The 21,537-nt window shown below is 44.9% G+C and overlaps 1 protein-coding gene across 1 annotated transcript; it reads left to right on the top strand.

Annotated features, from left to right (window-relative positions):
* Positions 1-1,923: 1,923 nt before the first annotated feature.
* On the top strand, positions 1,924-20,914 carry Rnf135 (ring finger protein 135). The gene is made up of 5 exons (XM_034504361.2): positions 1,924-2,369; positions 6,613-6,756; positions 11,056-11,239; positions 18,736-18,810; positions 20,379-20,914. Exons 1-5 carry the CDS (start codon positions 2,010-2,012, stop codon positions 20,906-20,908), a joined length of 1,293 nt encoding a protein of 430 aa, XP_034360252.1. The 5' UTR covers positions 1,924-2,009; the 3' UTR covers positions 20,909-20,914.
* The last annotated feature ends 623 nt before the right edge of the window (positions 20,915-21,537 follow it).

The following is a 21,537-nucleotide window of genomic DNA, read 5'->3' as shown; positions in this document are numbered from 1 at the left end:
ATGCCCAGTGGATAATTCCAGGTCCATGGGATCTGTCGCCCTCTACTGGACACCACAGGCACTATGCACAACACACACATACATGCAGATCAGACTCATACAGGAAAAGACATTTTAAAAAGATTATTATTATTTTCTTTTTTCCCCCCGAGACAGGGTTTCTCTGTGTAGCCCTGGTTCTGCTGGAAATCACTCTATAGACCAGGCTGGCCTCAAACTCACAGAGATCCGCCTGCTTCTGCCTCCTGAGTGCTGGGATTAAAGGAGTGTGACACCACTGCCGGCTAAAAAAAGATTTTAAGACCTTCCTCAGAGAACTCCATTTTTGCGCACATTTGAGAAGAAATAAAAAACCCAGATAATGTAAAAATGATTCTGTCTTCATTATCATTATCTGTCTTCATTTGCAAGGGAAAGCAAGCTGAGGAGCCACTTGGTCTAGTTTTGCCATTAACCTGGGAACACAAGAAAAGTCGCTTAACTATTTGCCCTACTTATTATATTTAAAATGAGGAAGTCAGGGGGCTGGAAACATGGCTCAGCGGTTAAGAGCACTGCAGCTCCTGGAGAGAATTTGAATTCCCAGTCCTCACATTAGTCAGCTCTCTAAGTACCTGTGACTTCAGCTCCAGGTGGGGAGTCCATCCTCTCGGGCCTCGGTGAGCCCACACATGTGCACACATATCTAAAAATTAGGTTTGACCTTTAAAAAAAATATGAGGAAGCTGCACTGATTGTTGAAACTCAACATAAATTACACGTACTTGATCACTTGCCAAGTGCTGGGCAGAGACCCGCTTACATGACAGGCATGAGCTGGGAGATTGTATGCAAACTAATGCAAACTGTAGCCTGCAGGGGGCAGCAAGCAGTGAAGTGCTCAGGCTCCTTTCTCTCAAGAAAGTGACATTAAAGTTGAAATTCTCGCGGGGCAGTGGTGGTGCGCGCCTTTAATCCCAGCACTTGGGAGGCAGAGGCAGGCGGATTTCTGAGTTCGAGGCCAGCCTGGTCTACAGAGTGAGTTCCAGGACAGCCAGGGCTATACAGAGAAACCCTGTCTCGAAAAATCAATCAATCAAACAAAGAAATTCTTCAAACTGTAGAGGTTAGTCAAAGGGAAGGGGCAAAGGAAAGAATTCAAGCTGAGGAAAGAAAATTTTCAAAATTTCAAAATTTCCTAGCCTCAAGCTAGGAAAGAAGAACTGAAAGAAATTTCATATGACTGAAATGTTAAAGAGAAACATGCCCAAGGGTCTTTGTTTCTTCTCCTTTCAATGAAAATGATGTGAAAACGAAAGAAATGAAAATGAAAGAGATGTAAATGTTCTCTCCTCTCTCTCTCTCTCTCTCTCTCTCTCTCTCTCTCTCTCTCTATTTGTTTTTTGAGACAGGGTTTCTCTGTGTAGCCCTGGCTGACCTGAAACTCACTCTGTAAACCAGGCTGGCCTCGAACTCAGAAATCTGCCTGCCTCTGCCTCCCAAGTGCTGGGATTAAAGGCGTGCGCCACCACTGCCCGTCTAAGTAATTATTTTTAAGGAGAGCAAATGTAGGTTTTTGGTTATTTAAGATTTATTTATTTTATTTATTTGAGTACACTGTAGCTGTCTTCCAGACACACCAGAAGAGGACATCAGATCCCATTACAGATGGTTGTGACCCCCAACCATAAAATTATTTTTGTTGCTGCTTCGTAAGTGTAATTTTGCTACTCTTATGATTATAAAATGGCTTTCTGAAGCGAACCCTCTTCATAGCTTAAGTTGTTAGGATTGCCTGTCTATGGATAGGTGAGCAGGACCCAGCTACTTGGAAGAGCCGGTTTTCCAGGCCAGAATCCAGGCAGGTAGCTAGCAATGTCGGGCACTTTTAGAGGCTGGGGAAAGTTAGCAGCTGGGCGGGGCGAGTTGATGGGATGGGCGGGGCGAAGTAATGGATCCGGCGAAGCGTTGCGGGGGAAGTTGGTGGCCGGAGGCGGAACCTAAATGTGCTTCCTGGCTGTCACCTAATTATGGCGGCCGCTTGTTCTGGCACTGCAGTCCCCGTGTGGCTGAGCGAGGACGACCTGAGCTGCATTATCTGCCAAGGGCTGCTGGACTGGCCCACCACCCTGCCCTGCGGCCACAGTTTCTGTTTCCAGTGCCTCAAAGACCTGTGGGTCACGAAGCGCGCGGGCGTGGATGGCTGCCCTTGGGCTTGCCCCATATGCAGGAAGGGCCCCTCGGCGAAGCCCATGCTGCATAAGAACCCGCTGCTGCAAGACCTGGTGGACAAGTACCGCCAAGCGGCGCTGGAGCTCGAGGCTGGCCCCGAACCCGAACCTGAACCCGCCCCCGCTCCCCGTTCTCTATGTCGACCCACCCCACCCCAGGTAAGAAGCCAGCACCTGACTTCCCGATCTCTTTTTCTGCCACTTAATTTGCTCAATCTAACCTGTTTTCTGGAGAACCTTTAAAAAGTTCAGAGCTGTATAAAGAAGTAGAAAAGCCCGACGTGGTGACCCCATGCCTGCAATCCCAGGTTTGGGGAGGCTAAAACAGAGGTTTGTCCCACACGGTAAGAGTTACATATAGTAAGGTCCAGTCACATACCGTAGTTAAAAATCCAACACCCATCCAGCCGAGGTGTGGTACATGCTTGCATAGTTCTAGTTTTTCCCCAGCCTTCTGTGATGTCTGAAAATTTTTAGTGTGGTAGAATATATATACCACAAAATTTGCCATTGCACCCCTTTAATTCAGTTGACCTGAATAAATATATATATATATATTTATTGAGGCAGGGTCTAATAGGCTAGACCAGGGTGGCGTTGAACCTGGGGGTAACTCCCTCAACTTTCCAAGTCTGGGATTACAGATGTGGGCTCCTGAAACTCACAGAACTTTGCCTGCCTCTGCTTTTCAAGAGCTGAGATCAAACACATGTGCCACCATGACTGGCCATTTGGACAATTTTTTTTAAGTGTACAGTTCGATGGCATTTGTCATGTTTCCATTACTATGCATCTGTCACCACCGTTGTCAAGGTGATTTCATCACCTTAAATAGACCTCTGTGCCCACTAAGCAATAACACCTGATTTCTCCAGCCTCTGTACATCTCTCCTGTGCATTATGTCTTGGAATTTACCTACTCTGTGAGGTCAGAAAGCATACTGAGAGCACCACTCACAACAGGCAAGATTTTGTTTGTTTTGTTTTGGTTTTGGTTTTTTGAGACAGGGTTTCTCTGTGTAGCCCTGGCTGTCCTGGAACTCACTCTGTAGACCAGGCTGGCCTCAAACTCAGAAATCCGCCTGCCTCTGCCTCCCAAGTGCTGGGATTAAAAGCATGCGCCACCACTGCCCAGCTGGCAAGAGTGTTTTTATTTCAAGAAAGCAAGAAACCTGCACATGGGGGTTGGCCACTTACAAAAATGGCAATAAAACTTCATTGGTGGGTGTCAGGGAAATTACATGGGTTGGTTTCTGATTGGCTGTTATGCTAGTTTTACTATATTTGGGGAGGTCTTGGGGAATCCCAGGAACTTACTCAGCTCTGAGCTTCCAGAGCCATCTGCCTCCCTGGGAAACTGAAACTTCTTTATTTCCAAGGTCTTTATTTTTTGAGGGCCCTCTCATTCTACATGTTTTGTGTAAATGGGCCCCTTTGTGTCTAACTTCTTTCAGTCCCATATATTCAGGGCTGATTTATATTGCAGCATGTATTAGAACATCATTGCTTTGTGTTGCTGTTTGTTGCGCCAAAAATGTTGAGGCCCGAGCTGCCCACTTTGGGCAGCCAAAATGTTGCGGACCGCTCTGCTGCTTTGGTCTGCAGGTCAGGGTCTAGAGAGAGAGAGTGGGGATAAAGGGGAAGAGACTTGAAGAATGGAGACAAGACAGAGGTTCTGATCAAGTCTCAAGTCTCCTTTATTGAAGGGAAATCTGGGGTATTTATAGGCTTTTGCCACGTGCCTTGCAGGTGTGTATGGCGTGGATAGCATGTGGATAGTACGTGAACCGCATGCCGTGCAGGCGTGGATACCATGTGCACCTTGCAGCTGGGGGCAGTAAACAGCAAAACAAGATATGTGGGATATCAGAGTGTGCTTCAGCTGTTGTAGGCTGTTGAAAAACAAGTCACATGTCAGGGTATATGGCCTGAGATGCCTGCAAAGCTGATAGCCGCTTTCTGCTACAAGTCAGCTCCCAATAGCTGTTATATCATTTCTGTGGATATATATCACTTTCCCATCAATTTATCTAATTATGAACATTTGAATTGTTCCCACCTTTTGGCTAGTATGATTACTGATACAGTATACATTATCTTACAACTGAGTTCCTTGTAAAAGGATGTTTTGGGGGTTGGAGAGATGGCTCAGTGGTTAAGAGCACTGGCCGTTCAATTCCCAGCACCCACATGGCAGCTCACAACTGTCCTTAACTCTTGTTCCAGGGGATCCAACACCCTTGCATAGATATATATGTAGTCAAAACACCAATGTACATAAAATAAAAATAATTTAATTAAAAAAATGTTTTATTTGCCTGATGTAATTGTTGTCTCCAAGGATTACTGCCACTGTCTGCTAACCTAAGAATCATCCTGGAAGCTTCTAGCCTCTGTACAATTTAATCTAGGCCTAGAATGTTTTCAGCCTCTGGGATTTACTGCTGAATAAGTTCACCCTTTTTAGTTCTTTCTGAATTCTTGCTGGCTGGTTCAGCTCAGCAGTTCTGGCACAACCTCTTCTCCAAGCTGACTGATTTAAACTGACTTCTCTCAGCTTCTGACTGAATTGCTCTGCTTGGCCTCAAACTAACTCTAGTAATCTGTTCTAATCTTCTGGCTCCTTCTCATTCTGTGGCTTGTTCTTTCTTCAACCTATCTCTGTAAAACTCTCCCAGTAAAACTGTCACCCTTCTCTCTTCCTCTGCCTTTCCTAAGTTTGACTCTTTCCCGTCCCTTCTCATGAGAGTTGGCATATCCTATTCTGTCATATTTTTCTTTGATTCATCACTTTGCCCCTCAATTAGACATCATTTTCTTTTTTTTTTAAAGATTTATTTATTTTATGTATTTATTTATTTTTATGTATTTTATGTACACTGTAGCTGTCTTCAGACACACCATAAGAGGGCATCAGATCCCATTACAGATGGTTGTGAGCCACCATGTGGTTGCTGGGGATTGAACTCAGGACCTCTGGAAGAGCAGTCAGTGCTCTTAACCACTGAGCCATCTCTCCAGCCCCTAGACATCATTTTCAAACATGGCCGCTTCCTTCTCAAAACTAACTTTACCTTCATTGTTAGGGATAAAAGGTGTGTACTAAGGGCATGTCTGTATTCTCTGCAGAGGGACTAAAGGTGTGTTCGAAGGGCATCTCTGTATTTCATCCAGAGTGGCCATGTTCCTGGATTAAAATTCCTCTATGGTTCCTGTCTTTGGTTTCACTCTTTGAGGCATGCACTGTCCCCAGTCTCCTCACTTATTTTTCTATATAGTGTTCGGATAGAACTCTAACTTCAAGCAAGACACGCTGGTGTCAGGGTCTGTGAATCACTGAAGAATAATACCCTAGACTCAAATAGTATGCAAAAGCAAAGAGCATTTATTTAACAAATTCCTGCATGCAGTGGCCCAATTCCACACGGATGGAAGGACCCTGACTGAATTTGCAGATTCAGTTTTAAAAAGAGGAATATGAGGGAGGGGTAGGTGACTTATATCTTGATTGACGGGTTCTTTTGCTAGGGGTCTGGGTGATGCTATGATTGCTTAGGGTCTTGCCTCAAGCATACTTGACTATTCTTGTTTCATGCCAAGGAGGAGGAGCTCTAGACCTCTTGGCCACAAGCTTGGCTAACTGTCCTTTTGCTGGGAAAGAGACCCTTTTACATAAGCCTGTGCTGTTCCGGTAACTGACTTGCCCAGTTCTGGGGAGTAGAAACTCAGGCCTGGTCTTTTAAACTGCTAGTTTACAGCCTGTCATGGAGTCAGCCTGGCTCAGGCCAATTCACCCCTTTCATTGGCACATCACATTCCTTTAATCACAGCATTCTAAAGGCAGAAGCAGGCAAATCTTTGTGAGTTCTAGGCCAGCCTTGTGTACATAGTGAGTTTCAAGACAGTCAGGACTTTGTAGAGAGACCCTGTCTAAAAAAACAAAACAAACCAACAAAAGAATCTAACTTCATTTGTTCATATTATTTTCCTGATAGGATTTGTTGGAAGGACTCCTTGCCCCTTTGTGTAGTATTTGCATCTACCCCTGGAGTGCTGGGATTAAAGGCAGCAAACATCACTTTAGCCACCTGTTCTTCCATTGGTCTGCCTGTCTGCTTCCATGCTACTACCTTGGTATTTAATGCTCCTTTTATTGAAGGAGCTATCTATTCCTGGGTCCAATGTTTTTGGGAACCAGAAGCCCAATTTTGCTTTTTTTTTTTTTTTTTTTTTTTTTTTTTTTCCCGAGGCAGGGTTTCTCTGTGTAGCCCTGACTGTCCTGGAACTCACTCTGTAGACCAGGCTGGCCTCGAACTCAGAAATCTGCCTGCCTCTGCCTCCCGAGTGCTGGGATTAAAGGCATGCGCCACCACTGCCCGGCTCCAATTTTGCTCTTTTAAAGGAGACAGTACGGAAAAGCAACACAAAAGTTATCCAGGAGCTGACTGAACTGGTGGGACAGCTTGTAGACATCACCAAGAGCCTTCAAACGCAAAGACCTGGCTTGGAATCTGGACTGGACAATGCACTAGGCATCCTGTACACGGTAGGTTCAAGAGGGAAGGAGGGGCTGGGGTGAAAGACAGCTTCCAACTTAGAGCTATTGGGAGATGGGATGCAACAGGTCTCATGCTTTACTATTCTCTTTATTGCCAAATATGGGCGATTGGGAAAGTGGCATGCTGGATATGAGTTAATGGAAATTAATGGAAGTTAATGTCTGGGACCCATTCTTCCCACTCTACGTAATTTACTCTCTCTAAAGCCATCTCTAGGTAGATCCCACAGACCTGAAAGTCCTCATCTTCAGTGTCCCTTAAATCTTTTTTTAAAGATGTATTTATCTTATTTTGGTTTTGGGTGTTTTGCTTGCTTTTATGTATGTGCACCATGTGCACGCCTGATGTCCGTATAGGTCAGAAGAAGGATGATGTTGGATCCCTTAGAATCAAAGCTATAGATGGGTGTGAGCCATCATGTGGGTACTGGGAATTGAACTCAGGTCCTCTACAAGATCGACAAATGTTCTTCATTGCCAAGCTAACTCTCCAGCCTCATTCAGTGACCTTTTAAAAACTATTTTATTATTGTCTGGAGGGAAGGGGGTCTGTGTGTGGAGGGGAGGGTATGTGTGTTGAGAGGGTGTGTGCAGGCAGGGTAGGGTGAGTGGAGGTTAGAGCACAACTTTCAGGAGTCTATTCTCTTTGTCCACTGTAGGTTCCAGGAATCTAACTCAGGTCATCAGAGTTGTGCAGCAAGCACTCTTACCAGTTGAGCAATTTTGTCATGTTGTCCAGTCTAGCCTTCATCATGAACTCATCCCAGCATCCCAAGTAATCCCGAGTCCACTGTGCTCAGTCTTTAGGTTGCTTTTTTTTGCTTTTGGTTTACGTGGCAGGATCTCCATCCTAGTCCAGCCTTGAATTCAGTACGTAATGAGAGCTGGCCTTGAACTCCTGACCCTCCTTTTTTTGCAAACTTTTTTTTTTTTTTTTTGGTTTTTTGAGACAGGGTTTCTCTGTGTAGCCCTGGCTGTCCTGGAACTCACTCTGTAGACCAGGCTGGCCTCGAACTCAGAAATCCACCTGCCTCTGCCTCCCAAGTGCTGGGATTAAAGGTGTGCGACACCACCGCCCAGCGCAACCTATTTTTAATAAGGGTTCAACCTCTCCTCTAGCCCACCACCCAGCAGAGGTAGTAGAAGAGAAAAGTTATTAGGATGCGGGGAAAGTGGACCTGTTCAGCAATAGTTCTTTAGGGGCAGGCTTAATCTTCTTGGTAGCAGTTCAGTTCTATAGAAAACCTCAAATATGATTCAGCAGCTGCAGACCAGTCCTTTCAGCAAGCAGATAACCAGGAAGCTGTAGTTTAATCCTGAAGAAACCACTAGGCCCACCAAATGGCCTGAGCAAGCTGCCGCAGGAACCTTGAGAACAGTTTGGAGTACACTGTAGCTGTCTTCAGACACACCATAAGAGGGCACCAGATCCCATTACAGATGGTTGTGAGCCACCATGTGGTTGCTGGGAATTGAACTCAGAACCTCTGGAAGAGTAGTCGGTGCTCTTCTGGAAGAGCAGTCGGTGCTCTTAACCGCTGAGCCATCTCTCCAGCCCTCAAGAACAGTTCTTAGGTGAGTTTCTTTAAACGGCTGTGTATCACAAGTTGAACTCAGCAACACTGTGTAAGGCCAACCAAAACATGCGCAAAGAATAGCGAGGCGGAACAAACCAAACCAAGGCTCAGTGCTCGGCTCCCGCTGTCTGTGGGGTCATATTGATACTCCTTCATCAAGTGTCCTTTCACCTGTGTGCCCCAGCAAAACATTTGACATAACTAGCTTTCCAAAGCACTAGAAGTTCCCACTTCATTTCTCAGTGTTTCCTTCTGGCTATTTCTCCAAAACAGCACAGTTAGATGCCCCAAACTGCTGTTCTTCTGTTCTCCATCACAGTCTTGGTCTCTTTCTTCCAAATACACAAGTCAAAAGCCTGGAAGTCATGACACTTCCTTTGCCCTAACCTGCCTACCAGCGCACAGTAGCTCCAAGGCCAGCCGAAGATCTTCCAGCTCTATTCACGCCTGAGCTCCTTTGAGATTCTCTAGTCCAAGGCTATGACAGTCCCTTGCCTGGGTTGTCATCATAGCCCTACAAATGGTCCACTCTGTTTTAGTTACCTCCCTTCACACAAATATGACCACGTAGCTCATCTGCCTAAAACATTCTGATGATGTCTGACTTATTCAGTGATAACTAGCTTTAGAAAAGGAAAAGTTTATTCACTACAAAATTTTAGGTCACTACTTACAGGAGCCTAGTGGCAATGGCAGGACCATGTGGTATGGGAGAGCCTCACAACCTCAAGGCCAGGGAGCAATGGAGAGAAAGAAGAAAGGAATGGGACCGAGCTCCCAGTGGCCTGATGACCTTGCTCCACTTACCTCCTAAAGCCTTCACTGCCTACCAGTTAAGACCCCCAGATCAGACTGGAGTGAAAGATTTCAGCAAAGCCTTTGCTACATTTGTGTCAATCAGTAGAGGCTGAGAAGGTTCTGAGAGGGTTTGAACCTTGAGGAAATGTTCTTTCTCTGGAGAATCTGAGCTTGGTGCTATGTGAGAGCTTGCAACTGCACTGACCTTGGTCTGAAGACACTCCCGGCAAGCCTGGAGTTCTTACTTTTGATTATGGATAGCCATATTCCAATGGAACTGAGATTTGTGCGTGTTGTCTGCGCTCACGGCCAGCAAGAGCAAGATAGTTTTGGTAGCTGTGACCTTTCCCAGCCCCAATTAACCTTGCATGTTTGACTAAAGGAACTGGAGAGATCTCGCTGGGGGTCAGTCTTTTCCAAGAAGGCTGACCCCTCTGCTCTTTTAGAAAATGAAGGCTTAGCATCCTGGTGAGCTTCTTTCTCTACTGTGGCACCTACAACCAACATCAAACAATATTAGACATTATAAGATGGGGAGCCATGTATAATCTGAACTGTGGCAGTGTCCATCTGTTTGGGATTAAGACCTAAATCCTCACAGAACCAGAAAAACCATATAGGATCCATGCCTGTGTCCTTCCTGAACACGTCAGTTCCTATGGCATGTCTGTGTCTTCCCACTATGGGTGCCTTTCACACTTGCTTCCCTTACTCATCACCTAGGGGAAGACTAGTCCTCTTCCAGACCCTACATCACCACCCTCCGGGAGAGAAGCCTTCACCGATTTCCTTGAATGAATTAGATTCCCTATCAGAGGCTCTTAAGATTTCATATGCCCTGGTATGTTTGTTTTATCAGTTATTACAGCTGTAACCTTCTGACTTGTGTATTCAGGGGCACAAAGAAGGTATCAGGTAACTTCTGTTGTTGTCTGGTTATTCCTTTGAGGCCAGGGTCTCTCCTTGAACCTGGGGCATCTGTTGAAACCAACAAGCCACTATGATCTTACTGAGATCTTGGAACAGGGGTTGCATGTGTGCTGTGGCTGGAAAAATGAGATTACTGTGACTTACTGACCATCAGCCTAGCTTAGGATTAGTGAGATACCCTGTCTCAAGGGAATAAAGTGGAGAGTGACAGAGCAGGGCACCTGACATCATCCTTTTCCATGTGCACATATACTACACACACACACACACACACACACACACACACACACACACACACCCCTTATACCACACACACAGATACCAAAAAACATATACAATAAAATAAAAAAGGATCTTATAGACTGGGCTGTAGCTTAATAGAGTTTATGAACAAATCTCTGGATTTGATTTCTAGCACTATAAAAAAAAAAAATTAAGAAGTAAATAATAGCTGGGTGTGGTGGAACATGCTCCTTAATCCCAGCACTCAGGAGGCAGAGGCAGGTGGATCTCTGTGAGTTTGAGTCAAGCCTGGGCTACACAGAGAAACCCTGTCTTGAAATACAAACAAACAAACACACAATAAATTGTATGTAAAAGGGGGCCAGAAATAAGGCTCAGCAGTTAAAAGCACTTGCTTTTCTAGATGAACTGGGGTTGATCTTCAATACCCACATGATGGCTCACCATGGAGGATCTCTGTGAGTTTGAGGCCAGCCAGGGCTACACAGAGAAACCCTGTCTCAAAAAACAAAACAAAACAAAACAAAACAAAACCCCAAAAAACCAAACCAAACCAAACCAAAACAAAAAAAACTAATAAAATAAAAAAATAAAATAAAAAACAAAGCAATAAAAAAATAGGCCTGTTTATCTGTTTATACTTCCACTTAAAATTGCAGTTAGAAGGCAGAATGTGGGTGTGTCTTATGAGTTCCTCAGTTGGCTTTCATCTCATTGTTTATTCTTCATTGACCAACAGGATTCTTCCTCTGAGGAGGAATATTCCTTGGATTCTCCAAGGCTGGTGACTTTCAGTGCATCTCAGAAGAAAATCCGGGCGATTCTCCATAACCTAGAAGAAATCCGGGAAAACCTGCATGGGATGCATGGGGGTGTCCCACGGCAAGAAACCCGGCAAGAAACCTCTGGAGCACAAGTCCAGGGTGAGCTGATGTGTCATGGAACTGGACTGATTAAGGAAGTTGGGTATTTTCTTTTTCTTTTTTCTTTTTTTTTTTTTTTTTTGTTTTATTTTTTTTTTTTTTTTTTTTTTGTTTTTTCGAGACAGGGTTTCTCTGTGTAGCCCTGGCTGTCCTGGAACTCACTCTGTAGACCAGGCTGGCCTCAAACTCAGAAATCTGCCTGCCCCTGCCTCCCAAGTGCTGGGATTAAAGGCGTGTGCCACCACCGCCCAGCTGGGTATTTTCAAAACCTACTTTTAATAAGACTTATTAAATGCTTTAACCTTCCTTCTAGCCCACCACCCACCAGAGGTAGTAGAAAGGAAAAGTTGTTGGAGCAAATCCAGTCTCTATAGTCAGGATATCAGCAGTTCAGTTTACATGAATCAGCACTCACAAAAACCATTCACAAACACCATTCACGATTCAGCAACAACAGGTAGAGCCAGGAGAAATCACGGGATTCTGCTGTATGCTGTTCTTTGGGGTGATTTCAGTCTCTGTCTGTCAGGATATCAGCAGTCTAGTTCAGTAGTGTCAGGATAGCAAACATGAATCATCATTGGTGGCACAATAATACAGTAGAAACAGCCAGGCCTCCGCCAAATCAGCATGAGTCAGCAGGAGCAACCATGACCAGCAGGGACGCCAGGAGAAGCTCTCTGCCACGCCTCTCCCCAGTGAAGATCAATGAAAACGCAAGACCACCAAAGCATTGCAAAGCTAGTTATCCAAGCACCGTCACTCTCTGTTGCGTCCTGTTTAATACTCCTAAACATCGTTTGCACCAGCAAAACACCATGTGAGTCTGTATCAGCAGAAACTTCCACTTTACTCTTCCATTAGGCCTGAGTCTGAGGAAGTAGCAAGAAGTCGCTAGAACACCACCAGAAGTTTTTTGGTGCATTTCTTTCTATGAAGTCATGACAAACAATGACTAGTAAAGACTAGTAAGGCACACCAATACCATCCAGCGGCGTCCACTGCCTGTTGGGTTATATTTATTTCCCTTCTAAACACCATGTGTCTTTTCACATGTCTGCTTTAGCAAAGCATCCCTTCATCTGCCCCAGCAAAATGTCATTTGACATAACTGACTTTCCAGAGAAACCAGAAGTTGCCACTTCAGTTGGGTGGGAATGACCAAGTGCCCCCGGCTTTGTTCTTTGGGAACAGGATTTGGAGCGTGGCTGTTTTCACTGTGGTTGTGTCAACTGAGGTATGGCTGTGGCTATGTACACCTTGGGATATGAACTCAAGGTATTTCCTGTAACATAGGCCCCGAGTAAAGCAAAACCCCTATTTTTTTAAGGCGTGTGAACCCTAATCCTAGCTTATGGCTTATCTTTGGTTTTGGCCTGAGGAGATTGAAGATAGGCTGACTTGGACTTTTTGTTTTTATTTTTTTATTTTTTATTTTTATTATTATTATTATTTTTTTTTTTTTTTGGTTTTTTCGAGACAGGGTTTCTCTGTGTAGTCCTGGCTGTCCTGGAACTCACTCTGTAGACCAGGCTGGCCTCGAACTCAGAAATCCGCCTGCCTCTGCCTCCCAAGTGCCGGGATTAAAGGCGTGCGCCACCACTGCCCGGCTTTGTTTTTATTTTTACTTACACATGTTGTGGCGGTCATGTGTGTGCTGGAGCTTGTATGTGGGGGGAGGTCAGAGGACAACTGGCAGAAGTTGGTTCTCTCCTTATACCAATTCAGGCTATGAGGTTGGCGACAGGCGTCTTTACCCATTGAACCATCTCCCTAGTCCCTGCTTCCACTGCTTTTAGATTGATTTTATGTGTACAGGTGCTTTGCCTGCATGCATATCTAAGACACTATGTGTATGCCTAGTGCCTTCAGAGGTCAGCAGATGCTGAGGGCATCAGATGCCCCTGGTACTGGACTTAGGGATGGTTGTGAGTCACCATGTGGGAGCTGGGGGACCAAACAAGGGTCTTCAACTTGAGCAACAAGTGCTCTTAACTGCTGAGCCACCTCTACAGTCCCTGTTTTCATTTCTGAGATGAGGTTTCTTTACATTGCCCAGGCTGACCTCGAATTCCTAGGCTTCTGTGAACCTCTTGCCTCTGAGTAGTTGGGTCCACCATATCTTCTACCCCACCTGGCTGCTTTTTATTTTGTGTCTTTTTAAGAAAAAAATTTCTTTATATATTTGTTTGTTTGTTTATTGTGTGTGTATATTCGTGCCTGTGATCTTCTGAACATATTTGCCACAATATCTCTGTGTATGAGTAAGATGATAATTTGGGGAAGAGAATTCTCTCCTTCTATCATGTGGGTATTGAACTGAGATCATCAAGCTTGGTGGTGAGTACTTTTACCCACCGAGCCATCTCCTCAGCCCTCTTTTTACTTTTTAGTTAGTAAATGTTTTTACTAACAAGGCATGAAACTAAGCACAGCAGTAAGTACCTCCAGTCCCAGCGCTTGGGAGGTGGAGATGGGAGTATCAGTTCAAGTTGGCCAACTTGGGGTACATGAGGGGGACCCTGTCTCAAAAAGAGTGTGTGGGTTGGGTTTGGGGGGAGGGATAGCAGTAAGAAGGAAAATAGGCATGAAACTATATAATTAAATTTGTTTGTTTGTTTGTGTGGTTTGTTTTGTTTTGTTTTTTGAGACAAGGTTTCTCTGTGTAGCCCTGGCTATCCTGGAACTCACTCTGTAGACCAGGCTGGCCTCGAACTCAGAAATCAGCCTGCCTTTGCCTCCCAAGTGCTGGGGTTAAAGGTATGCACCACCACTGCCTGGCTGTTTGTGTGTTTTTGAGACAGGATTTCTCTTTGTACTCTTACTGATTCTGGAGTTTGCCATGTAGTCCAACCAGGCCTTGAACTCAGCAAGCTTCTAAGTGCTGGAATTAAAGGTGTGAGCAACCAGACCCAGTTCTACTTCTCAATAGAACCTGTCAAAAAGACAGTTTTGCCTGAGCTTAGGGGCAAACAACTTCAATAGGCAGAGGCAAGTGGGTCTCTATGAGTTCTTAGAATTCATAGTAAGATCCTGTCTCAGGGAGGAAAAAAAAATCTCTATTGTATTTGGGGAATGTATTATTAAGTAGCACCAGTGTGAAGGAACCACTTTTTTCTCTTCTTCTCTTGGACTTATATTAAAATACAATAATTATGCATGTCAGGCATTAGACATTGGCTCTGGCCTCCCAAGACTCTATTCCCTGTGGCTACTGCTAGCTTTATGTACTTAGGAATATGTATCTTATTACAGCTTTTTAACATTCACTTCTTAGATTTTTGCCTTGGTGCTATTGAGGGTAGACTGCAGGGCTTCACAAGCACTAAGCAAGTGCTTTACCTCTGAGGGTCACTCTCCCAGCTGCCTTCTGCATTTAAATAACATCACTTTGCATTAAAAGGTGTTCTGTTTAAATAGGAAATAAGATTTCTTCAGTAACATTTATTAGTTGTTTTAGAAGTTAGCTTGAGGGACTGGAGAGATGGCTCAGTGGTTAAGAGGACTGACTGTTCTTCCAGAGGTCCTGAGTTCAATTCCCAGCAACCACATGTTGGCTCACAACCATCTGTAATGGGATCTGATGCTCTCTTCTCCTGTGTCTGAAGACAGCTACAGCAACAGTGTATTCACATATATAAAATAAATAAATCTTAAAAAAAAAAAAAAAAAAAAGAAGTTAGCTTGAGAAACAAATGGCCTCAGAGCTGTATATACTCCAGATTTGGTTTTCTGTTTGCATCTTCCCTCCCTCCCTCCCTCCCTCCCTCCCTCCCTCCCTCCCTCCCTCCCTCCCTCCTTTTCTCCTTCTCTCCCTCCCTTCTTCCTTCCTTCCTTCCTTCTGTCCTTCCTTCCATCCTTCCTTCCTTTCTTCTCTCTTCCCTTCCTCTTTTCCTCCTTCCTTTTTCCTTCCTTCCTTCTCTCCCTCCTTCCTCCCTCCTTTTTTTCCTTTCCTCCTTCTTTTCCTTCCTTCTCTCCCTTCCTCATCCCTCCCTTCTTTCCTTTCTCTTCCTCCTTTCCTCCTTCCTTCCTTCCTCACATCTTTTGATGGTGAACAGCAACATGGAAGTATAAGCCAAGTAAACCCCTTTCTTCCCAACTTGGTTTTGGTCGTGGTGATTCATCATAGCAAGAGTTATCACTAAGATGCCATATTTACTTGGTTAGCAATTTGTGAGTGCAGGTGAGCCAACTGTTAATTATATTTATATGATTGTACAATCAATCTTGAGAACGTTTTCATCTTGCAAACTTGAATCTTTATTCCCATCAGACAGGTTTGTATTCTACTGTCCTCTACCCTCTGGCAACTGGGATTCTACTGAGTGCATGTGTGCATGTGTGCATGTGTGCATGTGTGTGTTTTGTGGGATCAAAATCAGGGCTTCATGCATGCCAGAGATATGATCTATCATTGAATTACACCCACAAACTCCAGTGTTTGTGGATTTTTTGTTTTGTTTTGTTTCTTTGAGACAGGGTTTCTCTGTGTAGCCCTGGCTGTCCTGGAACTCACTCTGTAGACCAGGCTGGCCTTGAACTCAGAAATCCACCTGCCTCTGCCTCTCAAGTGCTGGGATTAAAGGCGTGCGCTACCACTGCCCAGCCAAGTGTTTGTGGTTTTTGTGGCTATTTTATTTCACTTAGATTAACATTTTTCATGTTCATTCATGTTGTAGCATGTGCCAGAATTCCTTTTTTAAAAGAGTATTGCCACATTTTGAATAATCATTCATTCACCGATAGACACTTGAGTTGTTTCAGAACTGACCTGAATTTCGATAGTGGCTTTTAATCCAAGCATAGTGATGCATACTTGCCATCCTACCAGTTGAGAATAAATTTAAAGCCATATTTGCCTTCTTGGTGAGTTTAAGGTCAGCATGGTTTACCCTGTCTACAAACGAACAGAAAGCATGGCTTCTGATTGGCACTTGCCCTGTTCTGCCCTGAGTTACCATAGCTCTTGTCCTAGATAGCCTTTTCACTCAACTTGGGCCTTACCTTTGCTCTATTTTGCTGTCATATGGTACAAATCGAGGTTGGGGAGACAGCTCAGTGGTTAAAGCATTCATGGCCCAAGTATGAGAATTGAAGCTTGGATCCTAGACCCCTCATAAAAGCCAGGTGGCTGTGGAATTGTAATTCCAGCTTGGAAGGTATAGAAGGCAAAAGGGCCTGTGCACACAGTTGAGCAATGGCGAAGGTCGGAAGGTTAAACACACAGCTTTCCTCTTCAGTGGACTGAGGTACTAGCTACTGTTCCTGGAATGCCAAGAGTGATGGAGTTTTACCATCTAGAGAGCTTTGCTGTCTGAGACAGGCTCTGCTCCTATCATCCAGAATTTATGTATTTACTTATCTCAGACCGTTTCCCCTAAATATTGAGCATTGTTTTTTAGACCATAAAACCCATCCTTATGAGTGATGGCATTTGTGCTTCACAGCAGCCTAAGTGACTTTATGTGACAGGCCCATCCTGACTTGCACAGACATTATGTTTACCTCGGTCAGTCTCCCTAGACCGTAAATCTTGGGTACTCTCTGAGTCAACAGCACCTGTCTTGTGAAGGAGCCGTGTGCACTTTGCTAAGAGCTTTGATGTAAACATGGCTTAAACTCATATGGCTGAGTTCATTGTTACCTGAATCCTTTTTTCCAAAATTGTGCTCTGCTTAAATAAGGTGTCTTAGAGTTTCCACTGCTGTGAAGAGACACCATGACCAAGGTTATTCCCGTAAAGACAACATTTAATTGGTGCTGGCTTACAGGTTCAGAGGTTCAGTCCATTATCATCATGCGAGGAAGCATGGCAGTGTCTAGGCAGGCATGGTGCTGGAGGAGCTGAGAGTTCTATATCTTGTTCTAAAGGCTGCTAGGAGACTGGCCTCCGGGCAGCTAGGAGAAATTCTCAAAGCTCAGCCCCAAAGTGACACACTTCCTCCAGCAAAGTTACACCTCCTAATAGTGCCACTCCCTGGGCCAAGCATATTTAAACTACCACTTATGGCTAAAGGAAAATACCAGTCAAATTTGGCTGAGCTGAGTTTCAGCCTAATCTCATCCTGACCGGTTTTCCCTTGCTTGCTGTAAAGCCTGCAGGGGAGTCACCTCAGGAAGGCAGAGACAGATCCCCAGAGCAAGCTGGTTAGCAAGACTACCCACATAGACAAGCTCTGGGTTTGATTGAGAATGAATAAGGCGAAAGAGTGATTGAGGGTGACTTCCAACATCAATATCAAACCTTTGCTTGCACCTTTACCTACACACACACACACACACACACACACACACACATATGCACAAGCAAAAATATGCGTATACATGCACATATCACACACATGGAAATGGAAAAAAAGAACAGAGAAGAAATAAAGGGAGAAGATTCTACCTTTGCCATGTTAGAGCGCTTTCCACTCTCTTTTCCCCGCCTCCCTATGGTTGTTACAGTCTAGAAGATACAATTGCTAAGGTGCATAGTTAAATATGGAACATGGAGAGGGAGCTGAAGATGCCAGGATTGAACCTGAACTTCACGTTGGCTCACGTCACCTGGATTATGTAATAGCCGTTTGTGGTGCTGACATGGGGGTTGTGAGTGTTCTGGATTTGAGGGTGCTGTAATCCCCTGGAACTGTATTTGTTTATTTCATAAATATGCATCAATACGTTCTGTCTATGGTTCTTAATGTTTAGAACCTAGAGATGAACAACTTCCCTGTTAGCAAGAAGTTTGGGGTTTTGTGGGGGGAAACAGTTTGGAAAAAAAAAAAGTCTCACAACGATAAGATGGAGCTACGTGTTCTTGGTCTGAATGTGGTGTCTGCCACAACCCAGACACCCAGCAAGGTGCTAATGAGGAAGAATGAAGGTCTGTGCCCACTATGTGACAGTTGGATGCTGAAATGGACATTTCTGGTTTCTTTGGGGACTCAGTTGAGTCCTGTGATATTTTTCTGGAAACTGTCTTGTGAGAAGATGTTTTGCGGAGGCAGACACTTGAAAAGGCCAGTGATGTTTGCAAAGAGTATAGGTAGAACCCCACAGACAGTGAAAGGACTCTCTTGCCTTGCAACACCATGCAATGTTTTGCTGGTCTTCCCTTGTGACTTCGTAGAGAGAAATGCACCAAAAAACTTCTTGTGGTATTTTGGTGGCTTCTTTTCACTTCTGCTGACTCAGGCCGATGGGGGAGAGCCTCATGGTTTCTGCTGGATCGAGCCACTGCTACTGATTCATGTTTGGTGTTTGCTATTGGACTGGACTGCTAATAATCCTGACAACAAAGATTGGAATTGTCCCAGCGAAGTACTTCTAAACAGGTCCACAGCCCCCTTGTCTTTCTCCCCAAACTTTGGTCGGTGGGCTAGAAGAGGCTTTGAAGCTTTAAAGAGCCCTAAATAAAGTAGGCTTTGTAAAAACAAGCCTACAGGATGCCTTTGGTTTGACTTTTGCTAATGGGGCTCCCTCCTCCCAATTATTCTCTTAATTCCTAGAAATGTCATCTCCCTTATGCCTGCTGCCTGACCAGAGGTGTCCTGTACCCAGGAAGGCTTCTCACTTTTCTCTATGTAAGTATGAGGTCTACTTAAATTGTACCTACTGGGGCTGGGATATAACCCCGTAGACAGAGCACTTTCCCAGCATGCACAAGATGGGGTCCCCCAGCACTGCATAAGCCATGTGTGGTGGGACTTAGAAGCAGGAGGATCAGTGTTTCAAGGATATCCTTAGCTACCTAGTGACTTTGAGACCAGCCTGGGCTACCCAAGAGTCAACCTGAAAAATTACTTACTTACATGCTGCATAGAGGAACTGTAAGAATGTGCTGTGTCCAGCTCCTTGCTGTGAAACCTAATCTTTGATACCTCCCGCCTTTCTCTTCCCCCAACCCCCAAGACAGGGTTTCTCTGTGTAGCCCTGGCTGTCCTGGAACTCACTCTGTAGACCAGGCTGGCCTCGAACTCAGTGATCCACCTGACTGGGATTAAAGGCAAGGGCCACCACCTCCACTGAGCTGTCTTTGACTTTCTATCCTTGGATTTTTTTTTTCTTCTAGACTAGATCCCTTCATATGGAAAGGTTCATATAAAGGCAAAGAGAGTTCAGAGTCCTAAGTTCTGGGCTCAGCTGTCCTTGAGCCCTTAGATCCCAGGTACATCCATGCTGGTGTTGTCAGTTACAGCTGACTGTTCGCTCCCCCGGTACATATATACTGTGTTATCCCAGGCTAGGTGGTCCTTAAGAGCACATGTCCCATGAACCCCTGGTTTTGACTGCAGCAGCTCTTTAGATAGCTATGCAAGCCTGGACTAGTCACCTCTCAGGGCCTTGGTTCTTCTGGTAATAATAACATGGTAAAACTGCCTTATGGCTACCTGAGAGATGGGGAGGGAGAAGTGCCTGGAGCAGAGAAGACACAGTATTCAAGTACTGACCAATAGGGGCTGGGAGTGTGGTTCAGTAGTGTTTTTCTAGTATGTATAAAACCCTGAACTCATTTCCAGAACTAGAAAGGAAGGGAGGGAAGGAGGAAGGAAGGAAGGAAGGAAGGAAGGAAGGAAGGAAGGAAGAAAGAAAAGAAAGAAAGGGAGAAAATTATAACAAATAAATAACACATAGATCTTGCGATAGATAGCTGTGCTCATACACAAGTATTGAGAAAAAATTGACTGTGTTTTGTGGGAGTCAGAGATAACTTCTTGCTGGGAGGTCAAAAAAAGAAAATAAGAACAGGAATAGGGTGTTGATAATACAGATGAGGTTTATATAGAGCTTCCCTCATGTTAGGTATGGATTTATTAGTAAACATCACACCAAAAATACAAAAAGTTACTTTTTACTATTGTGTAAATGACTTCCAACATGGATGGTCCAAAACTGGCTATCCATGACTGGAGGAATGGCTCAGTGGTTAAGAGCACTGGCTGCTCTTCCAGAGGACCTAGGTTTTATTCCTGGTACCGTCTTGGTGCCTCACAATGTTCTGGAATGCCAGTTCCGGGGGACCTAACGCCCTCTTAATTCTGTGGGCCTTGCATGCGTGTGGTGCCCAGAAATACATGCAGGTAAAACACCCAAACACATGAATTTTAAAAAATGAAAAACGTAACTGACTGTGGTGTTTATTCCTCCCCAGGGGCCATCAGTCCAACCTTTGACCTGGAGACTATCTCCTGTATCTTGGAGGTTTCCAACAATTGCCGGACAGTGACTGTGTCTCGTGGTCTACACTACTATCCTCCAAGTCCGGGGAGATTTTCAATTAGCCAGGTCTTGTGTTCTCAGTCCTTCTCTTCTGGGCAGAAGTACTGGGAAGTGGACACCAGGCACTGCAGCCACTGGGCTGTTGGGGTGGCTTCTTGGGGCATGAAGCGGGACCAGATGCTGGGACGCACTATGGACTCTTGGTGTATAGAGTGGAAAGGACCTGGCCAGTTCTCTGCTTGGGCCATGATGAAGAAAACAGACTTGCACTTGGGCCTCCCTGAGGTTGTGGGCGTGTGGCTGGACCTCGAGCTGGGGAAGCTTGCCTTCTACTCAGTGGCTGATCAGGAGAGGCTCCTGTATGAGTGTGAGGTCTCCAGCTCCTCTCCTCTGCATCCTGCCTTCTGGCTGTATGGCTTAAAACCTGGAAACTACCTGGAAATAAAGCAACTTAACACATGACGCTTCCCCCGTGGTTAGGGCAATAGCTTCTTAGCCTCTTTGTTTACGGGCAACTGGAAAATTCCACTTAGGGAGACTGGATATGGTAGTACATACCTATAACTCCAGTACTTGGAAAGTGGAGGCAGGAGGATCACTGCAAGTTTGAGGCCAGCATGGTCAATAAAGAGAGTTCAAGGCCAGCTTGGGTTAATATGACTGCCCAATTTTAAAGTTATTCTTTTTTGGGTGGAACAGAATTAACTAAACAGGTTTGAGTTCTTTAAACCTTGGTCATTTCAGAGAAAGAGCTGGGCTAGAGTGTCTCCCCACAGTGACCTCTGAGGCCTCAGAATAGCCTGCTTAATAAGAAGGACTTCGGACCATTCTCTGTGGCTTCATCTGGGACTGTTGGTTCAATCAGCCTGTGGCCAACGAGTTACACCTACATGACTGACAAACACCCCCCCACCCCCCACCCCCAGGTAAAAGCCTAATCCAGCAGCACGGCTGGGTGAACATCTCTAGCTAGCATATGCTATGTATGCCCTCGCATACCTCTGTTGGAAGGGTGAAGTGCTGGCCTATGCTTGGTAAGAAGGAGTGTTCCTGGACCCTATCTCATGTGCTTTTTTCTACTGTTCATTTTA

This window comes from Arvicanthis niloticus, chromosome 6 (assembly GCF_011762505.2).
Source record: "Arvicanthis niloticus isolate mArvNil1 chromosome 6, mArvNil1.pat.X, whole genome shotgun sequence".
NCBI lineage: Eukaryota > Metazoa > Chordata > Mammalia > Rodentia > Muridae > Arvicanthis > Arvicanthis niloticus.
The sequence above is the reverse complement of the archived record's forward strand: the minus strand, read 5'-3'. Positions and strand labels throughout refer to the sequence as shown.